The sequence below is a fragment of the Anabrus simplex genome, chromosome 11 (genome assembly GCF_040414725.1).
Source record: "Anabrus simplex isolate iqAnaSimp1 chromosome 11, ASM4041472v1, whole genome shotgun sequence".
Lineage (NCBI taxonomy): Eukaryota > Metazoa > Arthropoda > Insecta > Orthoptera > Tettigoniidae > Anabrus > Anabrus simplex.
This window is the reverse complement of record NC_090275.1, coordinates 73,951,565-73,976,490: the sequence shown is the minus strand read 5'-3', so window position 1 is coordinate 73,976,490 and position 24,926 is coordinate 73,951,565. Positions and strand designations below refer to the sequence as shown.

General features: G+C 39.1%; 1 protein-coding gene across 1 annotated transcript in view; it reads right to left on the bottom strand.

Annotated features, from left to right (window-relative positions):
• LOC136883184 (protein maelstrom homolog) overlaps positions 1-24,926 on the bottom strand; it is a 201,234-nt gene that overhangs the window by 5,131 nt on the left and 171,177 nt on the right. Inside the window, exons 9-11 of the mRNA XM_067155367.2 lie at positions 20,185-20,269; positions 20,018-20,083; positions 9,111-9,215 (exon numbers count right to left, since the gene is read on the bottom strand). Coding sequence (XP_067011468.1) covers positions 9,111-9,215; positions 20,018-20,083; positions 20,185-20,269 — 256 coding nt within the window. The remainder of the gene's footprint in view (positions 1-9,110; positions 9,216-20,017; positions 20,084-20,184; positions 20,270-24,926) is intronic.

Sequence of the window (24,926 nt, the reverse complement as noted above, 5' to 3'; positions counted from 1 at the left end):
AGCTGTCGCACGAGTATTGGGTTTGACGCCTTTAGGCATTCTTGTACTTCTAAATGTGTTCTTACGTAGGGTTAGGTTCCTATAGGCGCCTGACTATTCTTAATCACTTCTGCCATCTACTATCGTAATTTAAAACAAATTATATTCATATTAGATGTGATTATTGCTGTCCTATTCATTTCTATTCAGTCTCATGCCAGTCGGGTAGTTCACGCCTAAGCGGCAGTACAAAAGCTGTCTCGTGTTGCCTCGTATGGTCCGCGCCAAATTCTTTGTAAATAATTTGTGTATATGTACATTGAAATAACTAAATTTGCTAGCTGTTGTCATCGTTGTTGTTGTTACTACGATACAGTTGTTCTGCGAACTCCATTGTCCATGTTCTGCTAACTTTCCGTAAATTGGTCTGTATATGGTGGTAAACTATTCCGTGTGACGCGACAATGGCTTGGTTAGGAAATACGTTGAATTATCTGAGAATCCGCCGACCGGATGTAGAAAACGTTGTGTTGTGTGCCTGTCAAACCAGAGGCGATGGGAAACTGTCGCCTACTGTGAGGAATGTGACATGGCACTTTGTGCTCTCCCTCGCTTCCGTATTTAACACACTGTGCGCAATTCCTGAATAACCTATGGTCCAGAGAGTATGTAGAACCTATTGATGCATATATGTAAACTTGAAAAATATCATAATAATGACAGGAACACTTTTTAAATTCACTTTTGTATGAACACACTGTGTATATATGTATATATTTACGGGTTTACAAGAAAAACGGTAATAACATAATGCTATTGAATTTCTACTATATCACTCATAATTTAAATAAATCAAGTAAAATATATTTTTCTGTTGAGTATTTACATCTACACCGGCCCATGGTGTAGGGGTGCCTGCCTCTTACCCGGAGGTCTCGGGTTCGATTCCCGGCCAGGTCAGGGATTTTTTCCTGGACCTGGGGGCTGGTTCGAGGTCCACTCAGCCTACGTGATTAGAATTGAGGAGCTACTTGACAGTGAGATAGCGGTCCTGGTCTCGAAAGCCAAGAATATCGGCCGAGATGATTCGTTGTGCTGACCATACGACACCTCGTAATCTGCAGGCCTTCGGGCTGAGCAGCGGTCGCTTGGTAGGCCAAGGCCCTTCAAGGGCTGTAGTGCCATGGGTTTGTTTTTGTTTTTTGTATTTACATCTGCCGCACGCTACTGTACCCATTCCAAAAGTGCGCATTGCGCTGAATAATTACCCACTGGCTGATTGATGTTATGAAACTATTCCCCAATTAAGGGGTTAATTTTCCTGTATGCAGCATCTACCTTTCCTAGGACCATAGAACCTTCGACATCCTTGCACTTCTTCAGCCATTCTTCCTTAGCTACCTTGCACTTTCTGTCCACTTCATTCTTTAATCACCTGTATTCTTTTCTGTCCTCTCCATTTCTAGAATTCTTGTATTTTCGTCGTTCATCAATCAAGTCTAGTTTCTCCTGAGTTATCCACTGATTCTTAGTTGATCTCTTCCTTCATAACATTTCTTCAGCAGCCCTACCGACTTCATTTGTCATGACTATCCACCCTTCCTCTATTGTGTTTCCATCAGCCTTTTCATTTAGTCCTTGTGCAATATGTTCCTTGAAACAATCCCTGACACTTTTTTTCTTTCAACCTGTCTAGATTCCATCTTTTTGCATGCTTTCCTTTCTTCAACTTCACATGGCAACAAGTTGTGGTTAGAGTCCATGTCCACTCCTGGGAAAGTTTTGCAATCCAATACCTGGTGTCTGAATCTCTGCCTAATCATAATGAAGTCTATTTGATACCTTGCAGTGTCTTCAGGTCTCGTCCACGTATACAGCAGTCGTTTGTGGTGTTTGAACCAAGTATTGGCAAGGACTAAATTATGATCAGTGCAGAATTCAACCAGCCGACATCCTCTTTCGTTCCTTTGTCCCAATCCAAATTCTCCTACTGTATTACCTTCTTTTCCTTGGCTTACCACTGCATTCCAGCCTCTCATCACAATTAGGTTCTCGTCACCTTTAACACATTGTATTAAATCTTCTATCTCTTCATATATTCTTTCGATTTCCTCATCATCCGCTGAACTGGTGTCTATCTTGACAACAATAATTCTTTCACTATGCTGGTCATAGTAGCTTACCCGCTGCCCTATTTTCTTATCCATTATTAAACCAACTCCTGCATTTCCCCTGTTTAATTTTGTATTGATAATTTAGTAGTCGGCTAATCAAAAATCATGTTCTCCCTGCCAACTTCTCTTATACCAACTACATCTAACTTAAGTCTATCCATCTCCCTTTTCAGGTTCTCTAACCTACCACAATGGTTCAAACTTCTAACATTCCATGCTCCAACTCGCAGAATGTCAGTATCCATCTTCCTGATGATCGCCCCCTCTCGTGTAGTCCCCACCTGGAGATCCGAATGGGGGACTAGTTTACCTCGGGAATATTTTACCTAGGAGGAAACCATCATCAGTACATCATTCATACAAAGACAGCTGCATGTCCTCGGGAGTTAGTTACGGCTGTAGTTTCCCGTTGCTTTCAGCCGTGTAGCAGTATCAACACAGCTAAGCCATGTTGAGTATTATTACAAAGCCATACCAGTCAATCATCTAGACTGCCGCCCCTGCTACTTCCAAAAGGCTGCTACCCCCCTTTCGATGAACCATTACTTAGTCTGGTCTCTCAACAGATACCCATCCGATATGGTTACACCTGTGGCTCGGCTATCCGGTTCATTGGGACATGCAAGCCTCCCCACCGCGGCAAGGTCACATGGTTCGTAGAGGAGGAACATAACTATACTAATTTACAAACTGTATAAAGCGGTACTTCGAAATAATGATTGTATTATATATTTGTAGCTACTCACTGACTGTGATTATGTTGGGTGAAACAAAGCAGATTGATTAATAATGAAGAACATAACCTTTGATAATAAACTGAATTCCATGGTGGAAAATACATGTCATTTAAATAACAAAATCAAACTAAAAGTAAACTATGGTGTTTAACATTTGCATTCTTTCAGGACTGTTCTTTGCTTTTAGTGATATTCCGCTCGTAACTGCTTTAAAAAATGTGAACGTTTGATGGTGAAATGATTCAGGTACTTGCTGAAATTAATTGTCAACTCTTGCTGAAAACATGCTCAGATGGAACACCTATGGCTGGATTTTTTGGGCCAAGTTTGCCAATTTCGGATACCTATGATCCTGTGTAATGGAATCATTGCCGAACAATAAATCACATTTCTAAAGCTAAACTTACAGTTTCTAAAGAAATCATAATTGCCTTATATTTCCACTATTTACGCAAATTTTGGCCTTCCTTTCAGATGTAATTTGTGTTGCATGTGTGTCCACCTCTTTCAACTTTCACATTGGTGTCTAGATAGCAATGCTGAGCTTGAGCCACTTTTTAATATCCTTATAAGAGCATGTAAAACAGTAGACATACCCCTCCAAATTTGGTCTAACCTGGGCTAGTTATACTCCCACCTGTTTTCGTTACTGTGATCCGAACACCAGATTGAATCATTGCCTGGGTATTTTCTTTTGTGTACTCATCCTTTTCCCCCCACAACATCTCTATATATACTGTTACGAGTTGGCAGGGTAAATAAATGAGTACAGAAACTGCTAGCATCCTATTTTCAAGATTTATTAGGTAAGCACTAAACTACACACAACTTTCGCTCATAACTCACACACAGTTTGCGCCCTCTCTCCCCCCCCCCCCCCCCCTAATTTCTCACTTGTTCTCATACTACACAGTAGTTCACACACAAGGTCCCACGTCACACGTTCTTTCCTTCACTGTCGGTCCGCACTATAGCATGCTAGACCGACAATTATGGCAGTTCACACACTTCACAGCACTGGCAGTCGCTCACGACTGAAACACACTAACTGTTACCCAGGCAAGTCACACCTCCCTTATATATCTGCGCCGGTCCATGCAGAACAGTCCGGATGCTGGATGTGTCCACGAACCTCGCAAGATGGAAGATTCCAGATTAATCGTCTGGTAATTTCCACAGTCCCATGCAGCGCTACCATGGATAGAAGCATGAGGGGACCAGTCTAGCACTTAAGTATTGGTCGTGATTGGCGCGGTCGAAGCGTAAGCGGGTGGGCCGATACGGGGATGTTCCCACCCACAGCAAGTTGGCATGTCGGGCGTTATAACCAATACAAAATGTTATATAAATAAAAGGGTTTTGTCTGTACATTGCTTAGAATGTAAAAAAAATATTTCTGTAACAGTCATGTCCACAGTAACAAGGAAATGCATTTTTTAATTTTCCGTAATTTCTGTCTGCTTGTATGTACGTGCAGCACGATAAAACAGATGAAGAGAATTTAATGAAAATTGGTATGTAAAGTCGGGGAATAATTCGCTACAAGCTAGGCCATAAATAATTTTATTAACGCTGAGTGAAATGGTAGTTTAGGGGAAGGTATCAAATTTAATTCTCAAATATTTATGTTACTGGCGGTCCTATTGATAAATATTACATAACTAAAGTTACATAGTATTACATTTCTGATCATTTATGTCATACAGTCTTGCTGTACCAGCAGTGATAGAGATATTAATGAATTTGGATTTTTGTTGCTAAGTCCATATCAACGCAGGGTCATGAGAAAAAATGTTAAACAGAATTTAATGAAAATCAGTATGTAAAGTAGGGGAATAAGGAACTACAGTCTACGCTATAAATAATTTTATTCACCCTGGTTGAAATGGTAGTTTACAGGAAGGCACCTAAAATTTAATTTTTAGTTACCTATGTTATTGGTCCTATCGATAAGTAATCATCATCATCATCATCATTTCCCAACTCCAGTTTCCCAGGTGCTCGCCATCTCCCATCTTCATACGTCTTCTGTTCCAGTACACCCTCCCATCTGTCCCCTCCCTCCACCACATCTGACCTTACAGTCTATATCCAGCGTTTTCTTGCTCTTCCCTGTGGTCTTCTTCCTACGAGATTAAGGTCAAAATATTTTCTGACAGGTCTTTCCCTGTTCATTCTCATTATGTGCCCATACCACTGAAGTCTGTTTCTTTATGACAATGGTAATAGGAACCTTGATACCAGCTACTTTCCTATTCACTTCATTTCTGATCTTGTCTTCTCTGGGAGTTTGGTTCAGGGTTCTAATGAATCTCATTTCAGTTGCTTGGATTCTGCTGAAGTCTTTGTTTAGTAGGGTACGTCTCTAAACCGTACGTGATGACTAGTACGAAGTAAGTGTGGTAATGATTGTTTTAGGTTTTTGTGGTATTTTGCAGTCCCAGAGAAGATTTCTGACTTGACTGTAGAAGTTAGATGCTTTCTGTGTCCTGCTGAGTATTTCCTGCCTAAAAGTGTCTTGAGATTGTGCTTCGAAGATACTTGAAGAGGGAAGCTGATTCGATTTTGACTCCTTCCAGAAATATGTTTGAGCTTGTTCATTCCCTGTTGACGGTAATTTACATTGTCTTTATATTGCTCATCTTCAGACCAAAATTTTTGAATGTGTTGTTCCATTCGTCAAGTTTCTTCTGAACTTCAGATTCTGTCTCTCCTCATAAAAGCAAATCATCAGCAAATACCAGGGCGTTTGGTTCACTGTCCATTTTCTTGGTAGATTTTATGACCTTGTCCATTAATATTATGAACAGCAAAAGTGATAGGGCACTTCCTTGTTGGACACCTCTCTGTTTCAAATCATTTTGATCGTCCGTTGCCTATCTGGACACAGCTGTAGCATTTCTGGTATAGCATCTTGACTTTGCCAATTAAGTACTTTGGCACCTTTAGGTCCTCCAGACATTCCCTTATCTTGTTTCGAGGAACACTATCATTTGCTTTTCAATGTCCACAAATGCAATCACAAGATTTTTTCCGTATTCCCAGTACTTTTCTGTCAGCATTTAAACTGCAAAGATAAGATCCACAGTACTTCGATATTTCTTGAACCTGTGTTGTTCTTCCTCAAGCAAAGGTTCCAGTATCTTCCTAAGTCTCATTTCTAGGATCTTTTCCAGCAGCTTCAGCGTGTGACAACAGCGTGATGCCTCTGTAATTTCCACATTTTCGTCGGTTGCCCTTTTCAAACAGTGGGATGACTCCCTTACGCCAACCTTCTGGGATTTTGTTTCCTTCCCAAATCACTGATAACACTCTATACAGCCAATTTAAGCCAGGTATTCCAGCTGCCTTTATCATGTCTGAGGTGAGATCATCAAAGCCTGGGGACTTCCCATTTTGCAAGCTCTTTAGTGCTGTTTCTACCTCAAACCATGTTAATGGGCATTGGTCATTTTTAGCTTCATCTACACTACAATCACTGGTGGTGGTGTTGCCCCCATCTCCATTTAACAAGATGTTGAAGTACTTCATTTCATCCCTGATCCCTTCCTCTGTTTCTGTGCAAGGATGTTTATATATTCATAAGTACTACATAACAAAAATTATAGAGAACACAATTTCCAATAATTTATGTTTTATTCAATTTTACCGTACCAATGATGATAAGATTGGTGCTGGTGGTGATTGTTTCAAGAGAAAGTACAACTAGCAACAATCCTCTATATAACAGCAATGAGAGAAAATGGAAGGGGCTGGACACTTTGAAGAATAAAGGTATCAGCCTAAGAAAGACTAGAACTGCCAAGGGCGTGAAAATGAAATACTCCCTAGGCCTCCAAATGTAATACTGTCAGGGTCAAAAAAGGACAAGAGTTGATCAAGGGAGGTTGGATAGGATAGATAAAGGTGAAGCCTGACAAGTGGAAGCAATGCCGGGACTCAGCTACAGGCCCCGCGGTCACCAACCAATCCTCCCATGTTCAGAGCCCCTGGGGCCACATTTAGTCGTCTTCTCTTACTACAGGCTGGGGATACCATGAGTGTTATTCTACTGCCCCCACCCACACAGGGACAGCTATAATAAGAGGATTCATGAATTTAGATGTATTTAGACTTTTGTAGCTTGGTCCATATCAACGCCGAGCATTGCTGACATGGAAATATTGTTCAAGCGTGTAAACTGGTGATGGATTGTGTCACGATTGTCTTAATGTGTAAAAACGCATTGGTCAGTGAAAATTGTGAAGATGATTATAAAAATGTAAAGGAATGATCACTTCAATGATAAGACAAAAGGGAGTCATGAAAGACAGGAGGACTCACTTTACATTAGATGTCTAATATCACAGAGTCTTTTTTTTTTTTTCCTCTAGGGGCTTTACGTCGCACCGACACAGATAGGTCTTATGGCGACGATGGGCGGCCGTGGCCTTAATTAAGGTACAGCCCCAGCATTTGCCTGGTGTGAAAATGAGAAACCACGGAAAACCATTTTCAGGGCTGCCGATAGTGGGATTTGAACCTACTATCTCCCGGATGCAAGCTCACAGCCGCGCGCCTCTACGCACACGGCCAACTCGCCCGGTCCACACACACACACACACACACACACACACACACACACACACACACACACACACACACACACAGTCTTAAGAAACCTAAATATAAAACCACAATATACAAAGCTCATAGAATTGATCAACACTAACATTACAGTGACCCTTGTTTGTTGTGATGTGATGTGCTTTGTGTCTTCTGCTGCTACTCATTTCCAACAGATGGGATTACTGCTGTGTACCGAGTATAACAGCTTGCCCGAATATTGGCGGGAAGTAGCTGGGGAGTTAAATAACTTTTCTTTAGCATGCCATTCCTCCGGTTTAAATTTTCTGATATTACTGGTATGTAACACACTGGTCCATTATACTATTCCAGCTAATGTGCTGTTTTTCATTTGATTATTTCATATGATAGCATTGCTTTTAATCACAACATTCCTATTAACGTCATTGTAATGACCTATGTTGACTTCAGTTGGTAAAACCACAAAGACAGTATTTCTGAGGATGTAAAAAAGGCAGGTGAGAGTGAATGTCTGCCATTATAATAAAAACTGCCCAACTCCAATGTGACTTACAGACAAGTGAGCCCTGCATTACATTGAAAATTCCTGAACAGCCTGCACACGATAAAAGACGTATGATGACTACCCCATCGCGTTTCCTGGGGTAATGTTAAGAGTTATATAATTTAATACAATCTTACAACTTGTAAACTACTTAACCCAAAATTCTGTATACAGTGTAGATTTCCGTAGCACAGTACGGGTACATCAGCTAGTTTAATATACATTGATGGTCCAGTAATGACGCCTTCTTACGAAGGCATATTCCCTGCCCACTACAACTTCAAAACTAGCACAATAACTGAGATAAATTGTAAAGCAGTAACAGATGACTAGAACTTGACACCACATGCAATCCATGAATGAGAATAAGTGGGCAAGCTGACGCAGGAAAGGAAAGAATCACGTAGCGGAAGCACACTTGGTTACTCTGCAACCCTTGTGACTGCATTGTGCAGGTGCATGAAGCCAAATGATCGCTTTGTGGTCTGAATCTGCAAACAATCAGCTTGACTACAAAGTCAGCATCAGTCAACTTAGGTGAACATTCATCAAGCTTTATAAAGACTCATCCGTTACCTCTCTCATATCACAGCTGAACTGCACTACACCATCTGGGCAAGAGTAAGAAATAAGGATGTCTGAAGGAAATCAGACTAGAAAAGCTTTCTGACAATGGAGAGAAAATTAGATGGTTTGGACATGTGAAAAGAGGATGGAAGAGGAAAGGATACTGAAACTGATTGTGGAGGCTATGACTGAAATACGGAGAAGCAGAGGCAGACCGAGACTAAGATAGTTTAAGTCTATCAAGAGCAGCATAGAGTCTGGACTAGAACACAGCTCAGAAGCAGCAGACAGAGGGAGATTGAAGGTTATCATTAACATATCCACCTGTCAGGAGCTGAAAAAGGGAAACTGACAATTTAAACAGACATCATCTTACCAAGCCCTATTTATATGTGTAATGATTATCGGTGATTCCAACTACTCGTAAGCCGAGTAGTATTAATATGTAAACTAACTTCTACATATATGCTGATCTGAAAGTTTCTACAACTGTAAAGTGCACTTGCTTAAGATAATAAATACCTCTTCCAACACTAGGAACAGTACATTCTGGGAGTTTCCCTTGAGGGCGTGCTCTGCCACGTCCAGCAACAGCAACAGGCAGCCTTCCATACACACCTCCTTGCGCTGAAAAACATTCAAATAATTTGATCATGCATAAGACCAATGCATTGAAAGGATAGGCTTCAACTTCATTTCAAAGCAGAAATTAATGGAAAAGATCAATCAAAAGCATAGCAAGTCATATGTAGACAGGCAGGAACATTGAAAGGAACAAGTAACTACAAAAACACTGACGAATCAGTGTGGGAAGAAAGAACAATAGATAACACACGCTTGGTTTATTCAACCTTAGTTAAATGTTAACTGCCTGTTAAAATACTTTAACAGTAAACTTAACCAAATTAGCATTTAATCAACATTGGTTAATCTGTTAAACTCTCAGTTAACTGAACTGCGCATGTTCAAGCAGTTCAGTTCTCTGTTAGCTCAAAATATGGCAGGTGCTTTAGATGCAGAACTTCTGTATCCTGAATATTCAGAATATGATAGGTCTTTTCCAGAAAGAGTTACAAACTGAAGAGATGATTTTCATACAGTTGTTTCAGATACTCGACTGTACGTTGACTAGTCTCTGTATGTACATTGAATTCATTACAAATTTTCTGCCAAGCACGGCTTTTAGCTTTGAGTACAGATCCATTAGATTGTTTACTTTCTACAACAGGTAGAATTTTTCGCCAGCTGGGCGGGAAATGCAACGTAAAAAATTAAAATGGTTAAATTTCTGTTTTTCTCCCTCAGAGCATTAACAGTACTATCAGGCAGGTAAACATTAACTGCAAAATTGAACTATTTTAGTGTTATCACGAACAAGACATAAGAGTACAGTATTTTGAACTTCTTGTGTTCTGCTGCTCGTTCATCATCATGTAACACCAGGACTTACTGCTCTGTTGCTGTAGAGTGCCATGCGGAATCAAGTGCTCACATGCTAATCCGGACACGGCTCACGCACTATATGTGATAGTCAAGATGAACATCTCAACTCTGATGTAATTGATGCAATTGTGCTGACAATAATTTAAGATTTATCATTTAAATAAACAATCCTGCAGTATTTACATTTTAATTTGGAATACCTTTTCCAACACTCCTCATTGAAGTGAAGCGAATCCAGGATTGAAACTTTACATGATGATGGATCCTTTCCAGCATCCATAAGGAATAAAATTCACTGCATCAGGTTCTTCCTATAAAGTGACTTAAAGGAGTGAATAACCCCTAAATCCGTACGTTGTAGCTTGCTTGTGCAGTTAGCAGCCAGAAATTCTAACTGCACATTCCTCAAATTAACATCCACGAAATGTGCAGGACAACGGTCAATGAAAAGAAGGATTTTCCTATTTTGTGCACTCATTTTTGAATCCAGAGCAATTAACTGTTGGAAAAGATCTGAGGTCATTCAAGCTTTATAGTTGGCATCGTAGGCAGTAGGTAATGATCGCACATTCTTGAAGCAACGAGGCTTCTAAGATTTCCCTATCACATAGTGGGGAGCTTCTCAGAGCCATCAGCATTGGCTCCCAACATCACTGTGAGCCTCATCTTGCTGTGTTTCCCACCATGGCATCATTTATCTCCTTTGAATGCAAAAGTCTTGCTGGGCAACATGCTGAAAAACAGTCCAATTTCATCTAGGTTAAAAATGTTCCTGGGTTCGTAATCCTTGGTCAGCCCCTGCAATCTTCTATTGATCCATTCTTCCACAGTTTCATGACTAAGTGCATTAGATTCCCCATAGTTTTATAGGTTAGGTTATACCTTTTCCTAAATCGGTTGATCCAGCCATTGGACGCGCTGAAATTTTCAATGCCAAGAATGTTTGCCACTTTAAGCACCTTTTCCTTTAAGAGCACACCATCAATTGGAATGCCTGTGGCTCTTGAAGTTTCAAACCAACTTTTTACAATTTTTTTTATTTTTCTTCTGGTATTTGCGGGAATTCACTTTGACCGTTCGATGCACATAACAAGAACAAAAAACGTAACAAATAACAAAAATAAATGTGACGAATCAGTGACAATAACTTTTAACAACTCCAACAACAAACACAAGTGTAAAACAATAACTGTGAAATAACGAACTCAGGCAAGACAAACACTGAATCACTCTCCTCCTCCTTCGCAGTTTTGTCGGGCTCTGCATGTTACCATTACCTAGATACTGTATGTGCGGTATTATACAGGTTTTTGATTTCTATTGGGCGTTTGTTTACTTGCATTCAAAAGTCATAGGATTATGGTGGAAAGTTTGTGTGTATACGAGATTTAGAGAGTTAATTCAACTCATTGTCGGATTTGAAAATAAGGTTTAGGACATTGTGGAAGACACCCGATATCAAAGAACGCGCTGCAATGGTTAAGCGGAAGTTCAATAGAGTTATTGTAGACCACGGTTGTTGGATTTGGTCGTCATGCCCTGGTTACTCAAAGAGTTTTAGGTTAGTTGCAATGCCATTTTTCCTCAAATTTTTTTCCTCTCGAATGGCCTGTCATGGCCATAAATGTCGCAAACGTAAATTTGAGGATTTTAAAACATAGTTAGCATAGGAAATCTCAGGGGACCAACAAAAAATGTTGTAAAAGATGGGAAAACGTAAAAGCCGGGAACGTAAATGCGGGGTAATACTGTACTGGTAAATCATCTACATTTTATCCACGGTTAGACGTTTATTTTTGATTACTTTTGATTGCATCACCTAGCAGATTTTTGTCACTTCTCTCAGGGCACTATTCAGACAGCAATCAAAATTCCTCCTTCCTAACACAAATCTGTTATTTTAATATGATGGGATATGATCATGTCCTCAACACCAGAACAGATGTTGCAGCTTACATGTTAAAGCCATGGAAGGTCTTGGGATTTAAAAACTGCTTCCGTTTTATATGTGCTGCGTAACGTTTAAAAAGTTTGTATCATTTCCCACTTGTACTGCCTTGTGCAGCGAGTGCCTCAGTGAGCTACGCAGCTGAGCTCAAGATCAATAAACCAAACTTTCTGGAAGTTTGATCCTTTTTTTTTTCCTCTTTCTAATTTGATTGTGATTAGTGACTGACAGAATTGAATATAATGCATTTGTGAACTTTTGAGAATCAATACTTAGGATCGAAATCATATTCTCGAGTTCAACATAACCTTTCTAAGTGAATGTAGCTAGTGGCGTATACTGAGGACTACCAAGGCTATCAGTGAAGCCCAAACCTCAAATGCGAACTATGGAAATCTAAAACACGTTATAATGTAAGCATATGACATTGTTTTATTTACAAACCTTGAAAGCAATGAGAAATAACTTTGCACGTTTTTCTGATAAGGCTTCAGAGGCTGATATTGCAGCCTGGACTCTCATCTCTCTCCCCTCGACTCACCTCACGCAGCTTGCTGCTGTACGCCCGATAGGCACGGGGACCAGGGGGAATAAGTATGCTACGCTTCGGTCCGTCAGATCGCCACTGTTAGCTATCAACCATGCATTACTAATTGTATATACTTCGTCACCTTATCCTTGTGACTTAATTATATAGATAACAAAGTGCTGGTATTTCACTCCCATTTACTTCTACGTCCTTGTAAGAAGACACCGAAGGGCTGTTGTTAATAGGAGTAATATAGTTTTATTCTGATAGGCAGATCTGCAAAAATGAAATGCAATCTTTGTGGTTTAGTTAGGTTTAGTGTTCTCTTTTGTTGGCTGAAATCGAACCCGTGATCATGGGTCGGACACCACCACTGATCTTCCGAGGAAGCTAATTAACCAGTGAACGATGGGTACGACCGCAGTCAAATTCAACAGTTTTATTTAATGATGACAACAACAACAACAACAATAATAATAATAATAATAATAATAATAATAATAATGAAAATGAAAACCTGTTTTCCAGTCACTGACCGGGTCAGGGATGGAATGAATGAAGCAGATTTAGGCTATTAGTACGATGGGGTCACCACTCCCAAATAATAATAATAATAATAATAATAATAATAATAATAATAATAATAATAATAATGGTGTATGGCATCTGTATAGGCTTGGTGGTGACCTAATGAGGATAAAATGAATGGCGAAGATGTTGTAAACACCCAGTCCCCAAGCCAGGGGAATTAACAGTATGAGGGGGTTGATTCTGAAAATTGAACCGGTGCCATCAGACCAAAGGCAAGCATTCTATCCATTTAGCCACACAACCAGACTTCAATTTGCTAAACCTTAGGCTGCCATCTCGACTGATCAGGTGTTGAGTATTGGCAGTGGCAGAGGCCAGGGCAGTAGCTTGTGAAGCAGCCTTGACAACAAAGCACGCTTCTCCGTTGGCTATTGGCTGCAGCTCTAATCACTTAAGGGTTGACGTTCACTAAACCAACTATCGAAAAGGGGTAACCTAAGTCTAGTGGTAGCCCACGCCTTAATCCCAGCATATGCCACTGCAATGTAGGCCTAATTTATGCATTTCAAGGCTTCCAGAAAATTACTACAAACAGTATACTGGTGACCAAATTACAATGGAAGACAACAAAGAAGAGAAGGGATTTCGCCATCATGTTGGGCACTTCTGTATCAGACGTGCCATACTTTATAAGAGAATTAGCATGTACCTGCAGCTTTGCCCGCGTTTATTAATTCAACTGTTTTGCATAATAAAAATTATTTTTTCCTGATAGAGCTTCGGGTTGAACTATATTAGTGCCCTTACAAATATAGCTGAGATATATAGTGTGTTAACGTTTCCAACTCTTGAACAAACCACGTACAGTTGAGAATGGGAGAAGCAACCTTTTCGAAGATGGAGTCATACAACTTTAAGATTGTTCTTGTGCCTTGTTGATGTTCATAGCGAAACAAACAAATGGTGAACTGCAGACACCTGAACTTAAACTGTATATCCAAAGAATTTATTCAAATCTGAGGAATGAATATTACTTTGCTCGCGGCATGTCCAATCATGAGAATGGATTTAATAATATTAGTCATCAGTTTCAGAGTCATGTTCCTTGCAGAGGGCAGGATTCTTATTCTTAAGGATAATCGGTGCCACTATCGTCCGCTCTAAGATGTTCGAGGGTACTCCAGGTGACTCCAAGTTTTTCAAAAGCTCTGCTGTGTAGTCGATAGACTTGTAACTTTGTAGAACATCAGGTAATTCTTGTAAAAGTTGCTTGTTGATGACGTTGACAGCTTCACTTCTTGGAGAAAGAACTGCTCTTTGACATAGGCATGCGTAAGTGGTGAAATGCTGTGGCAACGAATGTTAAAAATTTCAGATCTGTGCGTGTTTATAATATAATCTTCTTTACTATAGCCCACGCTTTCTCTAAATGAAATAATAAAACTTGAGATTGAGTTAGTTGAAAGAAAACATGATAACGGATAATTCTTGTGAGTGTTGCTTATTGATGAGATTGACAGCTTCATGTCTTGGTGCAAGAATTGCTCTTAGACTCAGCCATGCGTCTTAGGTGAAAACCTGTGCCCACCTATGACAAACATTTCAGATCTTTGTTTGTCGTAGATTTGGCTGGGCATCGCACACAGACATCATGGACCGAAGGAAAATGGCTTCTTATTACACGGACTTAAAATGGCATTGACAGATATATGTATTATTCCTAGTTTATTCTTATCGCCTATCTTGTGTCCTATATATTTCCTCTAAATATATAGATGTCCAACCCTTGTCCCCTTTCTCTACGCAGTTTGGGTATGAAGTGAAATGAATCTTCGTAGGATGTTTTTACGACCTGATATCTTTCATGACGTCAACCTAATCAGATGAGTTAATGAGATGAAATGAATGTCATGATATATGATTCTAAGAATGAAAAGGATGAAACCCAACATCGGCACATAGACCAATACTTTCGAATAGCTCAAGACTTTTTAAAGTCAAAAACATTTTTAGTCCGTATTGAATCCAGATTTACATTAAGGAGTGAGGGTAATTGTTTCCACCTATTCAATACTACAACCAGCGTTTTGTAACAACTATAAGGACTTGACCGCGTTTAAACTATTCATATCCAAAGGATTGTACAGAGTTAACAAATTATAATATATCGCATAAGAAATATACTAGAAATTTCAATAAAAAGTTTTATGGTGTACACCAAATTATAAAATAATTTAAGATTATGGTTCAATTTGTATGTACATATATTTTTAAATTATGTTAATACTGATTCGTATAAAGCCTTATTTTCCTTTGGCTGATGATGGCAAACACAAATGCCGAAACTGGTCCCAATGTTGAAATGTAATAAATACGTGATTTATTAATGACGTCACACTGTTGTAGTATTGAATAGGTGGAAACAATTACCCTCACTCCTTAATGTATATAGCTCAAGACTTCACGTCCCTATCCGACAGGGTCATATGCCCTCACACCACATAAGACCAAAAACGGCTTCCTACGCCATGGATGTAAAATGGCTCCTTGAATTGCGTTTTCCACCAACGTTATGTACGTTGCCTAGCGACGACTCTATGCATATAATCTTGGTGACAGCACGTTGGATTGTCATACCCCAATACACGTTTTCCGATGGTTTTTCGTTCATAACTCGTTAACGAAAGCGAAAATGAAAATTCCGGCTTCGAGATCTCTGCATGCCGTAGATTTTTCTGGACATCACACACAGACAGACACTTCCTCTTTTATTATTATAGATTAAAAACTACTTGTGATTGATTGTTATTTGGCTTGGCGTTATTTATTAGATTTATTTCATGAGCATGGCTGATCAAGCTGCTGGCCTGAAATAAATTTTCATGGGAAACAGACTAAGTTTTCCTGGTAAAATTGAATGTGAAGGATTTTTAACTCGTGTAATTAATATATGAAGCTGGCCCTGCAGTCAAGCTTGCTTGCCTCTCACCTGGAGGCCCCAGGTTCAATTCCCAGCCACGTCGGGCATTTTTACCTGGTTATGAGGGCTGGTTCTAGGTTGACTCAGCCTACATGATTACAATTGAGGAGCTATCTAATGGCAAGATCATGACCCCCTTCTAGAGAGCTAGAAATAATAGCCGAGAATATCTGTCACACCGACCGTGCATCACCTCGTAATCTGCAGGCTTTCAGGCCGAGCAGCAGTCACTTGTTAGGACAAGGCCCATCAGGGCTGTAGTTAGGATTATAATTATACATATTTCATCACTGTGATGTTTAGCCGAATTGTTTAGTGTTTTAATTTGTTCCGAGATTGTATGCTCCCCTCCACCCCCCCGTGTGGCCCCTCCAAAAACGGAGAATCGAGGTTCCACGTAAAGGCCGAAGGAGCTTTTACACAGTTACGACCAATATGAGATCCCTTAACGTTCGCTTAAAAATTAAGCTAAGAATATTTAACTCGAATGTTAAATCTGTTTTACTGCATGGAAGCGAAATCAGGAAAGTGACCGAAGACATTACCACAAGGTAATTTAGGTATTCATTATGAGAATATGGTGGCCAAAGACCATCTCAAACAAAGATCTTTGAGAGGCCACAAGTCAAAGTCCTGTACAGCAACAGATAAAAGAAAAAGAAATTGGAGGCGGATTGGAACACCACCACAAGAAAGTATCACAAGGTAGGCATTGAGCTGGAACTCGCAAGGTAGTCACAGACAAAGCAGACCGAGGATCACCTGGAAGAGAAGCACAGACAGGGAGACAGCTGGAGTCAACAAAATACAGAGAGAGGTGAAAGCCTTGGTGGTAGAACAAGTTGGAGAAATTTAGTCGAGGTGCTATATTCCACCTAGAAATTAAAGAAAATCAGTCGAGTAAGAAGTGGACAAGCAGCAAAATAGTAAGATGAAAATGTGATGGTCTGAATAAAAATTAAAAAAAAACTCAAAATTTAATGTTTTCAATAGAACGGAAATATTTTCAATATTAGAGAAAGACCTGTTAAACTGACATTTTTTGTAAATCTCACAATATTGTTCTAACAACCTACACTACACTAGCATTATCATTTTTGAATGAACAAAAGCTTCAGGTACGTAATATTACAAGTTCTTTGCACAACAAATGTGAGAAGTAACAAGGAAAACAGAGTATGAAAAATTTATGTAAAAGGCATACGACTTTCTACCCCTGTACACAGAGAAGTCTTCAACTTTCAATGTAATATAACCAAACACACTCTCATGATAAAACACTACAGTAAGCCCAAAATCTTTGCCATCAATTTGCTCGTTCCTACAGTGCTGTATATGCAGGTTCTCTCGATTATTCACAATTATTAATAGGACTTTCAACATCACCCAGGGCAAATCCCTGTACCATCCATTTCGACCCACGACCTTATATATTTATCGTATACCCTCAAAGTGCCTAAATGCAAACCCAAGTACATAACTGTCAGAAATACGAAGGACTTAAACTTGGATTACTTGAAATATGAAGCTTATTAATTACCGTGGGATGATATACGGAGTCTAAATGATACTGACGCTGAAGTTAACTTGTTTAATATGATGGTAAAGAACTTACATGACAGACATGCCCCCAAAAGTCTAATAAAAGTTTCTCACCCTTCTTTGTCCACGGTTAGATGATGAATCCAAGAGAATGATGGCCCACCGTGACTTATTATTTCAACATTATAAACAAACCCTTCGATGACAAAGACTTTGAATCTTACTGCATCTTAAGAAATCGCACAAAGCAATTAATCAGAAATAAAAAAATGTGCATATTTCCGGAATTTAGCTAACAACATAAATTCTAATTGTGCATGGGACCAACCTACAGCTCTGGGAATAGGAAAACATCAACAGAGACAGAGAACTCCTGACATTCCACTTGAACTGAACGATTACATTAGTAGAATAAATATTCAACCTACCCCAGTTAACTGCTCCGACTCACCGCTCTCCCCTCCAGCCAATCCACCATTCACATTTCACAGTGTCACAGAAAATCAGGTTAAAAAGACTTTGTACTCTATTAAATCAAAGGCCACAGGTGTAGATGATATTCCTATTGGTTTTATACATAACATTATGGGTGCTGTCCTGCCTATACTGACGCACATACTGAACTATTGTTTACTGAACGGAACTTTCCCAACTGTCTGGAAAACAGCCAATATTATACCGGTACCTAAGAGTTTAGACCCACAATCACCCTCGGATTATCGTCCGGTGTCCATACTCCCTGCGCTTCCTAAGGCCTTTGAACATGTAGTATATGAGCAGGTTCTGGAGTACCTAAATAAAAATGCTCTTTTGGACTCTTTGCAGTCTGGATTTAAGAAGGGGCACAGTACCGCGACAGCACTTTTGAAGGTTACCGAAGACATTAGAAATGCTACGGACAAATGACTGATCACTATACTTATCCTTCTTGACTTCAGTAGTGCCTTTGACACTATAGACATTCAGACTATGATAAAGAAAATGGAACTGCTAAATTTTGACCTGGCTGCGCTTAAGTTCTTATTTGAGTAACCGTCAACAGCGTGTAACAGTAAACGACAAGGTCTCTAAATGGAAAATGAAACTTAGTGGTGCCCCACAGGGCAGTATTGTAAGGCCCTTACTTTTCTGTATTTATATCAATGACATACCATCTGTGACAGTAAATAACACACACCACCTCTATCCTGACGATCTTCAGATTTATCGACACTGCAAGACTTCAGACTTAGATGAAACAATACAAGATATTAACAATGACATCCGACAACTCAGTATATATACACAACGAAATTCTCTTATACTGAACTCCACAAAATCTCAGGCAATCATAATTGGAACACGAAAATTACTGAACTGCTCAAACAATATTGGAATCCCGCCTATCCTACTGAATGGTAACATTATTCCCTACAGTAAAACAGTTAAAAATCTCGGCGTAATTATGAATGAAGCACTTGATCGGTCTGATCACACAAAAACCATCTGTAAAAAGATTTTTGGAGAGCTTCACCCTCAAGCGGCAAAGGGATGTATTTCCATTTGAGCTTAAGGCCAAACTAATACAGACACTAGTTCTCCCTATTCTTGATTATAGTGACGACGTTCTAGTTGATATGACAAGAAACACTTAAAACTTTAACGAGCACTGAATTCCGGCCTGCGATTTATTTACAATATCAGGTACGCTGTTCATAATACCCCATACTATAAGGCTCTCTCATGGCTGAAGCCTGATAAACGTCGGCAGCTACACATTTTAACAATGGTGTTTAGAGTACAAGCTGAAAGTCAGTCACTGTATATTTCTTCCTAAATTCACCTTTTTATCATCCTTTCACAACTTAAATACACGTTCCAGATCCTCTCTTTCTATTCCAGTGCACCGCACAAATAAAATTAATAGATCGTTTGTAGTGACCGGCGCCAGATTATGGAATTCCCTGCCAGCTCAGGTCAGAGAAACTAGCTCCTTACAAAGAGCTACGGTCACCTGTCGAGACTACCTGCTGAAGACAGCTAACTGAATGGCTGAAGTATAAATGTGTGTGCGCCTGGGGATTAGTCATTATTAAGAGTTGTTACTAATGGTTTTATTATTAACTTAGTAATGTATTTAGATTTGTTCTCAATCCTATTAATTTTTGTTTGGTCTTAACTACTTTAAATATCTCACTATTTTATTTATGTTTTTGGTTATATGTGGTTAAGTGGAAGAGAGGGCCTCGAGCCCTAACTTCGCCACTGAAAAAAAGGCATTAATAAATAAATAAATAAATAAATAAATAAATAAATAAATAAATAAATAAATAAATAAATAAATAAATAAATAAATAAATAAATAAATAAATAAATAAATAAATAAATAAATAATATCTGTTTAACAATCCTTGAAGCAACTTTACAAACAATGGTTTGAGAGCTCTTGCAACTCCAAGACTTGTGATTATACTTACCCCCTAGTGCTGGAAAGTCATCTGCATTAAACTGAGCTTCAGTTTTGAAACCAGCAACGGCTCGAGCTAGAAAATAAAAAGGCCCTGTAAGATAAAATGCCTCCGCAAAAACAAAATTGTAATAGGAATTATCCTTCCTCTTTTTAAATGTCAAATCAAAAACTTACACATTGTTTTTGGCTGTCGCAATGGTGTAGTTGCAGTACTCCTACTGCGACTAGAAATTTCACCAGCAGAGCTGACGTTGTAGTGCTGAAATAAAAGAATTGCAGTCTTTAATGATAAAATCAACTACTACTACCAATTTTCTGCCTCACCTTGTGGGGTCACAGGTGAAACTGCATATGAATGATAATTTCGTCGTCTTCAGACCCCAAATATGAACAGCTGAAGTTATTTTTCAAGTTGTTTTACGTCATACTGACAGATCTTACACGAATGTTGGGATAGGAAAGGGCTTAGAGTGGAAAGGCAGCAACTATGGTCTTAAGGTACAGCCCCAGAATTTGCCTGGGGTGAAAATGGGAAACCATCACAAACTATATTCAGGGCTGCCAACACTGGGATTCGAACACACTATCTCCCGAACGCAAGCTCACAGCTGAGCGCCTGTAACCACACAGCTAACTTGCTCGGTGGCTGAGAAAGTCTCAACGAGGTAGATAGACAGGCATTATGATGAAGGAAAGATGATAGAAATACACACAAAAGGTAGATAAAATGGTGATTGCTGTTTTAGGGGAGTTCATGAGCTTAACATACTTAGAGTTCACCTAATTACAATGAAATCTGCTGACAATATAGTTTCTGACTTTAAACTTCATCAGGAGGGTAAGTAAAAACATTCAATGAGAAGCCTTACTTCAGCTAGATCTCCAGTTTTCATGTACAAAATATGGAACATAGAGAATGCAAATAAGATCATGGAAACGAGAGAAAAATAAGGTATTCCTGAAGTTGACTTTTTGCTATTCATTTTAAATTGTACTGACGCAGAAATGTCTTATGGCAACAATGGGATTGGACAGGGCTAGGGCTGGGAAAGCAGTGACAGTGGCCTGAATTAAAACTCAGACGGGTGTGAATATGGGAAACAACAGAAAACCATCACCATGGTTGTCGACAGTGGGGTTCGAGCCCACTATCTCCCAAATGCAACTAAACAGCTACATACATCAGAACCATGTAGCCAAATTGCTTGGTGAAAGTAAAAACATTGCAGTCATTGTTTTTATGACAAACCCAGCACTGTATATTTTATCATTTTTAAACTAGAAAACTATTTCTGTTATCACTCCTATTTTCATTATTGGCATATTATTTTCTGTAATAATATAATAAGAACTCAAGAATTTATCTAGAGAGAATTTGAACATCAAGTTGCATTTAATTTCACTATTTTCCTTTTCTTAAAATTTGTGTTATGCCGCACCGACACATAGGTTTCACGGCAACGATGGGATAGGAAAGGGCAAGGAGTGGGAAGGAATTGTTCGTGGCCTTAAGGAACAAATCCAGTATTTGACTGGTGTGGAACTGGGAAACACGGAAAACCATCTTCTGGGCTGCCGACAGTGGGGCTCGAACCCACGGTCTCCCAAATGCAAGCTGATAGCTACGTGACCCAAACAGCACAGCCACTCACTCAGTAATTTTAGTATTGAGCAAATACCTACAAACAAGTCATTTTTTCAGTGTGACGAACACACTAAATGTAACACTAAAATATATTGAATTAAAATAGATTCTAAATTAGTACAATATGTCTTACTTATTTAGTAAAAAACTGGCTTTCTGAACTTATATTCCATCTTCAGTGGGTCTAATTCAAAAATTAAAATCTTCTAAAATGCACATTGGTGTGTCGTAAGGACTTTAAAATGTTGCCGAGACAATTACGATGTAAAACAAGAACAGAAATATGGATGAAGGAAGTTGAAAATAAAGTATCTATATATATATATATATATATATATGCGGTCTGTCTGGTGGTTTGTGTGAACATCACAGGAAAATGACTTGACAGAATTTCTTGAAACCTGGTATTTTATGTTCAGGTATTTTGGGCGAGTGCACAAGGCTATATAATACTTTATTAATATACAGTGATGCAATATAAAGGTGAACTAACCAGGAATTTGTTTTTGTAGTGACTGTATTGGCTTCCTACAAACATCAAATTCCATCTTATTTTCATTTTTGTCGAAGTGAGATCCAAAATAAATTAATTACAACATACCTTGCAGTGACAGGACTAACGAAGGGTTCACCTATGTGCAGCTAGTGAGCGGAGTGCAGGTGATCCCATGTCATCTCAAGGTTGTAAACATTGTACAATATTGTCTGCAGTGGTTCAATTCAAGATTTTTTTCCCTAGTTTATTTTTCTGGACTAGGAATATTTCAATAATCTGACGAATATTAAGCTCTAACCCGAAATTACATTTAGAGATTAGTTTCATATCTTTTCTATACCTTGAAAGCTGTGGCGATTGTAAAAGTGTTCAGCGAAAGCTGAGTATTTATTATACAGGGCGTTTACAACTTTGACAACTCATATTTATTCATTTTACTTACAGACATAGTTTTGGTTTCATCTTGACTGACAATAGATCAAGTTCTGCCTAAACAGGTTGAATGTGACCTTCATCGGTCATCGGGCATACACCCCATCTGAAGTAGATTTCTTGCCAAACTCGCTGCAGCAAGTCAGGCGTGACTCGTTCAATTGCGATGCAGATTCTATGTCTCAGTTCTGGTAGAGAAGTTGGTAAGTGTGGAACAAACATTATATCCTTGACGAATTCCCACAAGAAAAATTCAAGAGGTGTCAGGTCCAGTGAGCGTGGGGGCCATGCAATTGGTGCACCTCGGTCAATTCACTTACCCGAAAAGCGTACATTCACGAAATCCTGGACATCGGAAAAGTAGGGTGGCGGTGCGCCACCTTGCATAAAGTGTACGCTGCATTCTTGGTCATCAGCGTCAATCTGGGCGGTTAAAAAGTTTTCCAGCGTATCTGACATAGTGTCCACAGAAATGTTCTCCCAAGTTTCCCTGACTTTCCCTGACCTACTAAGAAAAGTTTCTCTGACTCACGAAAACTGAGTGACGTGTTAATTTGCCGAACAATACGTTTTACAAGGAATAAAAAAGAAACTCCAGCCTCCACCATCCCCACAGTTGCCCTAATTCTCTCACCACTTCCTTTTTTTTCCTTCAATTATTTATAGAAAAAAGAGTACACTGATGGCACTTTCCATATAACTTAAACAAATATTTTAATGACAACATTAACATATACCTTAATCTTATAATTTCCAAAGAACAATGTTACAACTAACTTATTTAATTAAATACAGTAAATCAAATATGAAATTTAAATTATTTTACCACACCAATCTAATACTATTTCATGTGGATTTTAAGCACTCATGACATCAAAAGCAATTAACTTGTGTTTGTAATGTAGGTGAATATAATTAATTCCAATTAGATTATGTCTATATTCAAAACAGTTTTCAAATTTGAAGAAAAATCAGTCAGAAAAGATAGGAATGATAAATGAAAATGTTAATGAAAAGGTTGCACTTATAGAAAGGATTACTGTTTGCGTTTTATATTTTCTAGAACTTTCTTCCTTTCAATGTCAGCATCCTGCTTTTTTAATTTTCAACCTTTTCTGTCTTTCCTCCAAATCTTTCAACTGTAATTATTTTCTCTTTTCTACAGTATAGTTTCTTCTTTTCCTCTTCTAATTGCTTTTCTTTTTTATTTTCCAGGTATGACTGATACCTCCTCCTTGAAACTCGAATTGAGGTCAGCATACAACACTCCTTTAACCATCAACGTGTTTCATACTCTGTATGTCTGTCTGTCCGGTCATCAGCCCAGAGGCTGGTTTGATCCTAAAATAGCACCATCAAAGGTTATGCGGTTACATGGAAAACCCAAAAACCAATGGCAGCACCAAAATGAGGCGTACTAGGCAAGATGAGGAGTGAGGTAGTTTGCCATTTTCTTTCCTCACTGGGTCAGAAAGTACTATTGCAGCACGACTGACCCTATGAGCAGCACCTTTCATAACACTCAGATGCACTAGTCACTACTGGGCACTATCAAAAATTATTTTCTGGGACACAAGTGATTCTTCCCGTTTTCGACTAGTAAATGTTTAGTACAATTTACGAACTTCATCATATAGATCCGTATTGATACAGTTAAAATTAAGAAACAATGTTAAGTTTATGGTCCACTCAATCAAAAATACATATCCTCTCGCAGGTACTGCCACCTTGACGAAGGCAATATGGCATTGCGGGGTGTTTTTGGAGGCTTGCGTGCTCAAATGACCCTTAGAGCTATGCCAGCAGGAGCTACGACTCCTGGTAGGGTCACCCAAGCTGGACAGGTCTAAGACGATGGGCCAGACTAAGAGCAGTACCCTGGGGTTGGGTGTGGGGTCAACAACCTTACCCCGGAAAAAAACTCTCGTTACGGAACCAATGGACAAAGGAAACCGGACGGATGTAATGGATAAACGACCCTGGCAACGGAAACTGCATATGAATTGGTATTGCACGACATGGAATGTGAGAACAAGGAATAAACCTGGAGGACTACTGAACCTGAAAAACGAAATGAAGAAATATAATGTGATGATGGTAGCATTACAAGAGGAAAAATGGAATGGAAGTGGAGTACTTGCAACTGGGACACACACCTTGTTCTATAGCTGTGGAAACAAGAGGATACGGAGCTACAGGGTTCCTTGTTGATAATTCATATAAGAGTGTAATACTGAACTTTAAGCCCGTTAATGACAGAATTTGTCTTCTACGAGTAAAAGCCCGTTTCTTCAATATATCTTTCGTATGTGTATATGCACCAACAGAAGATGCAGAGTCAGC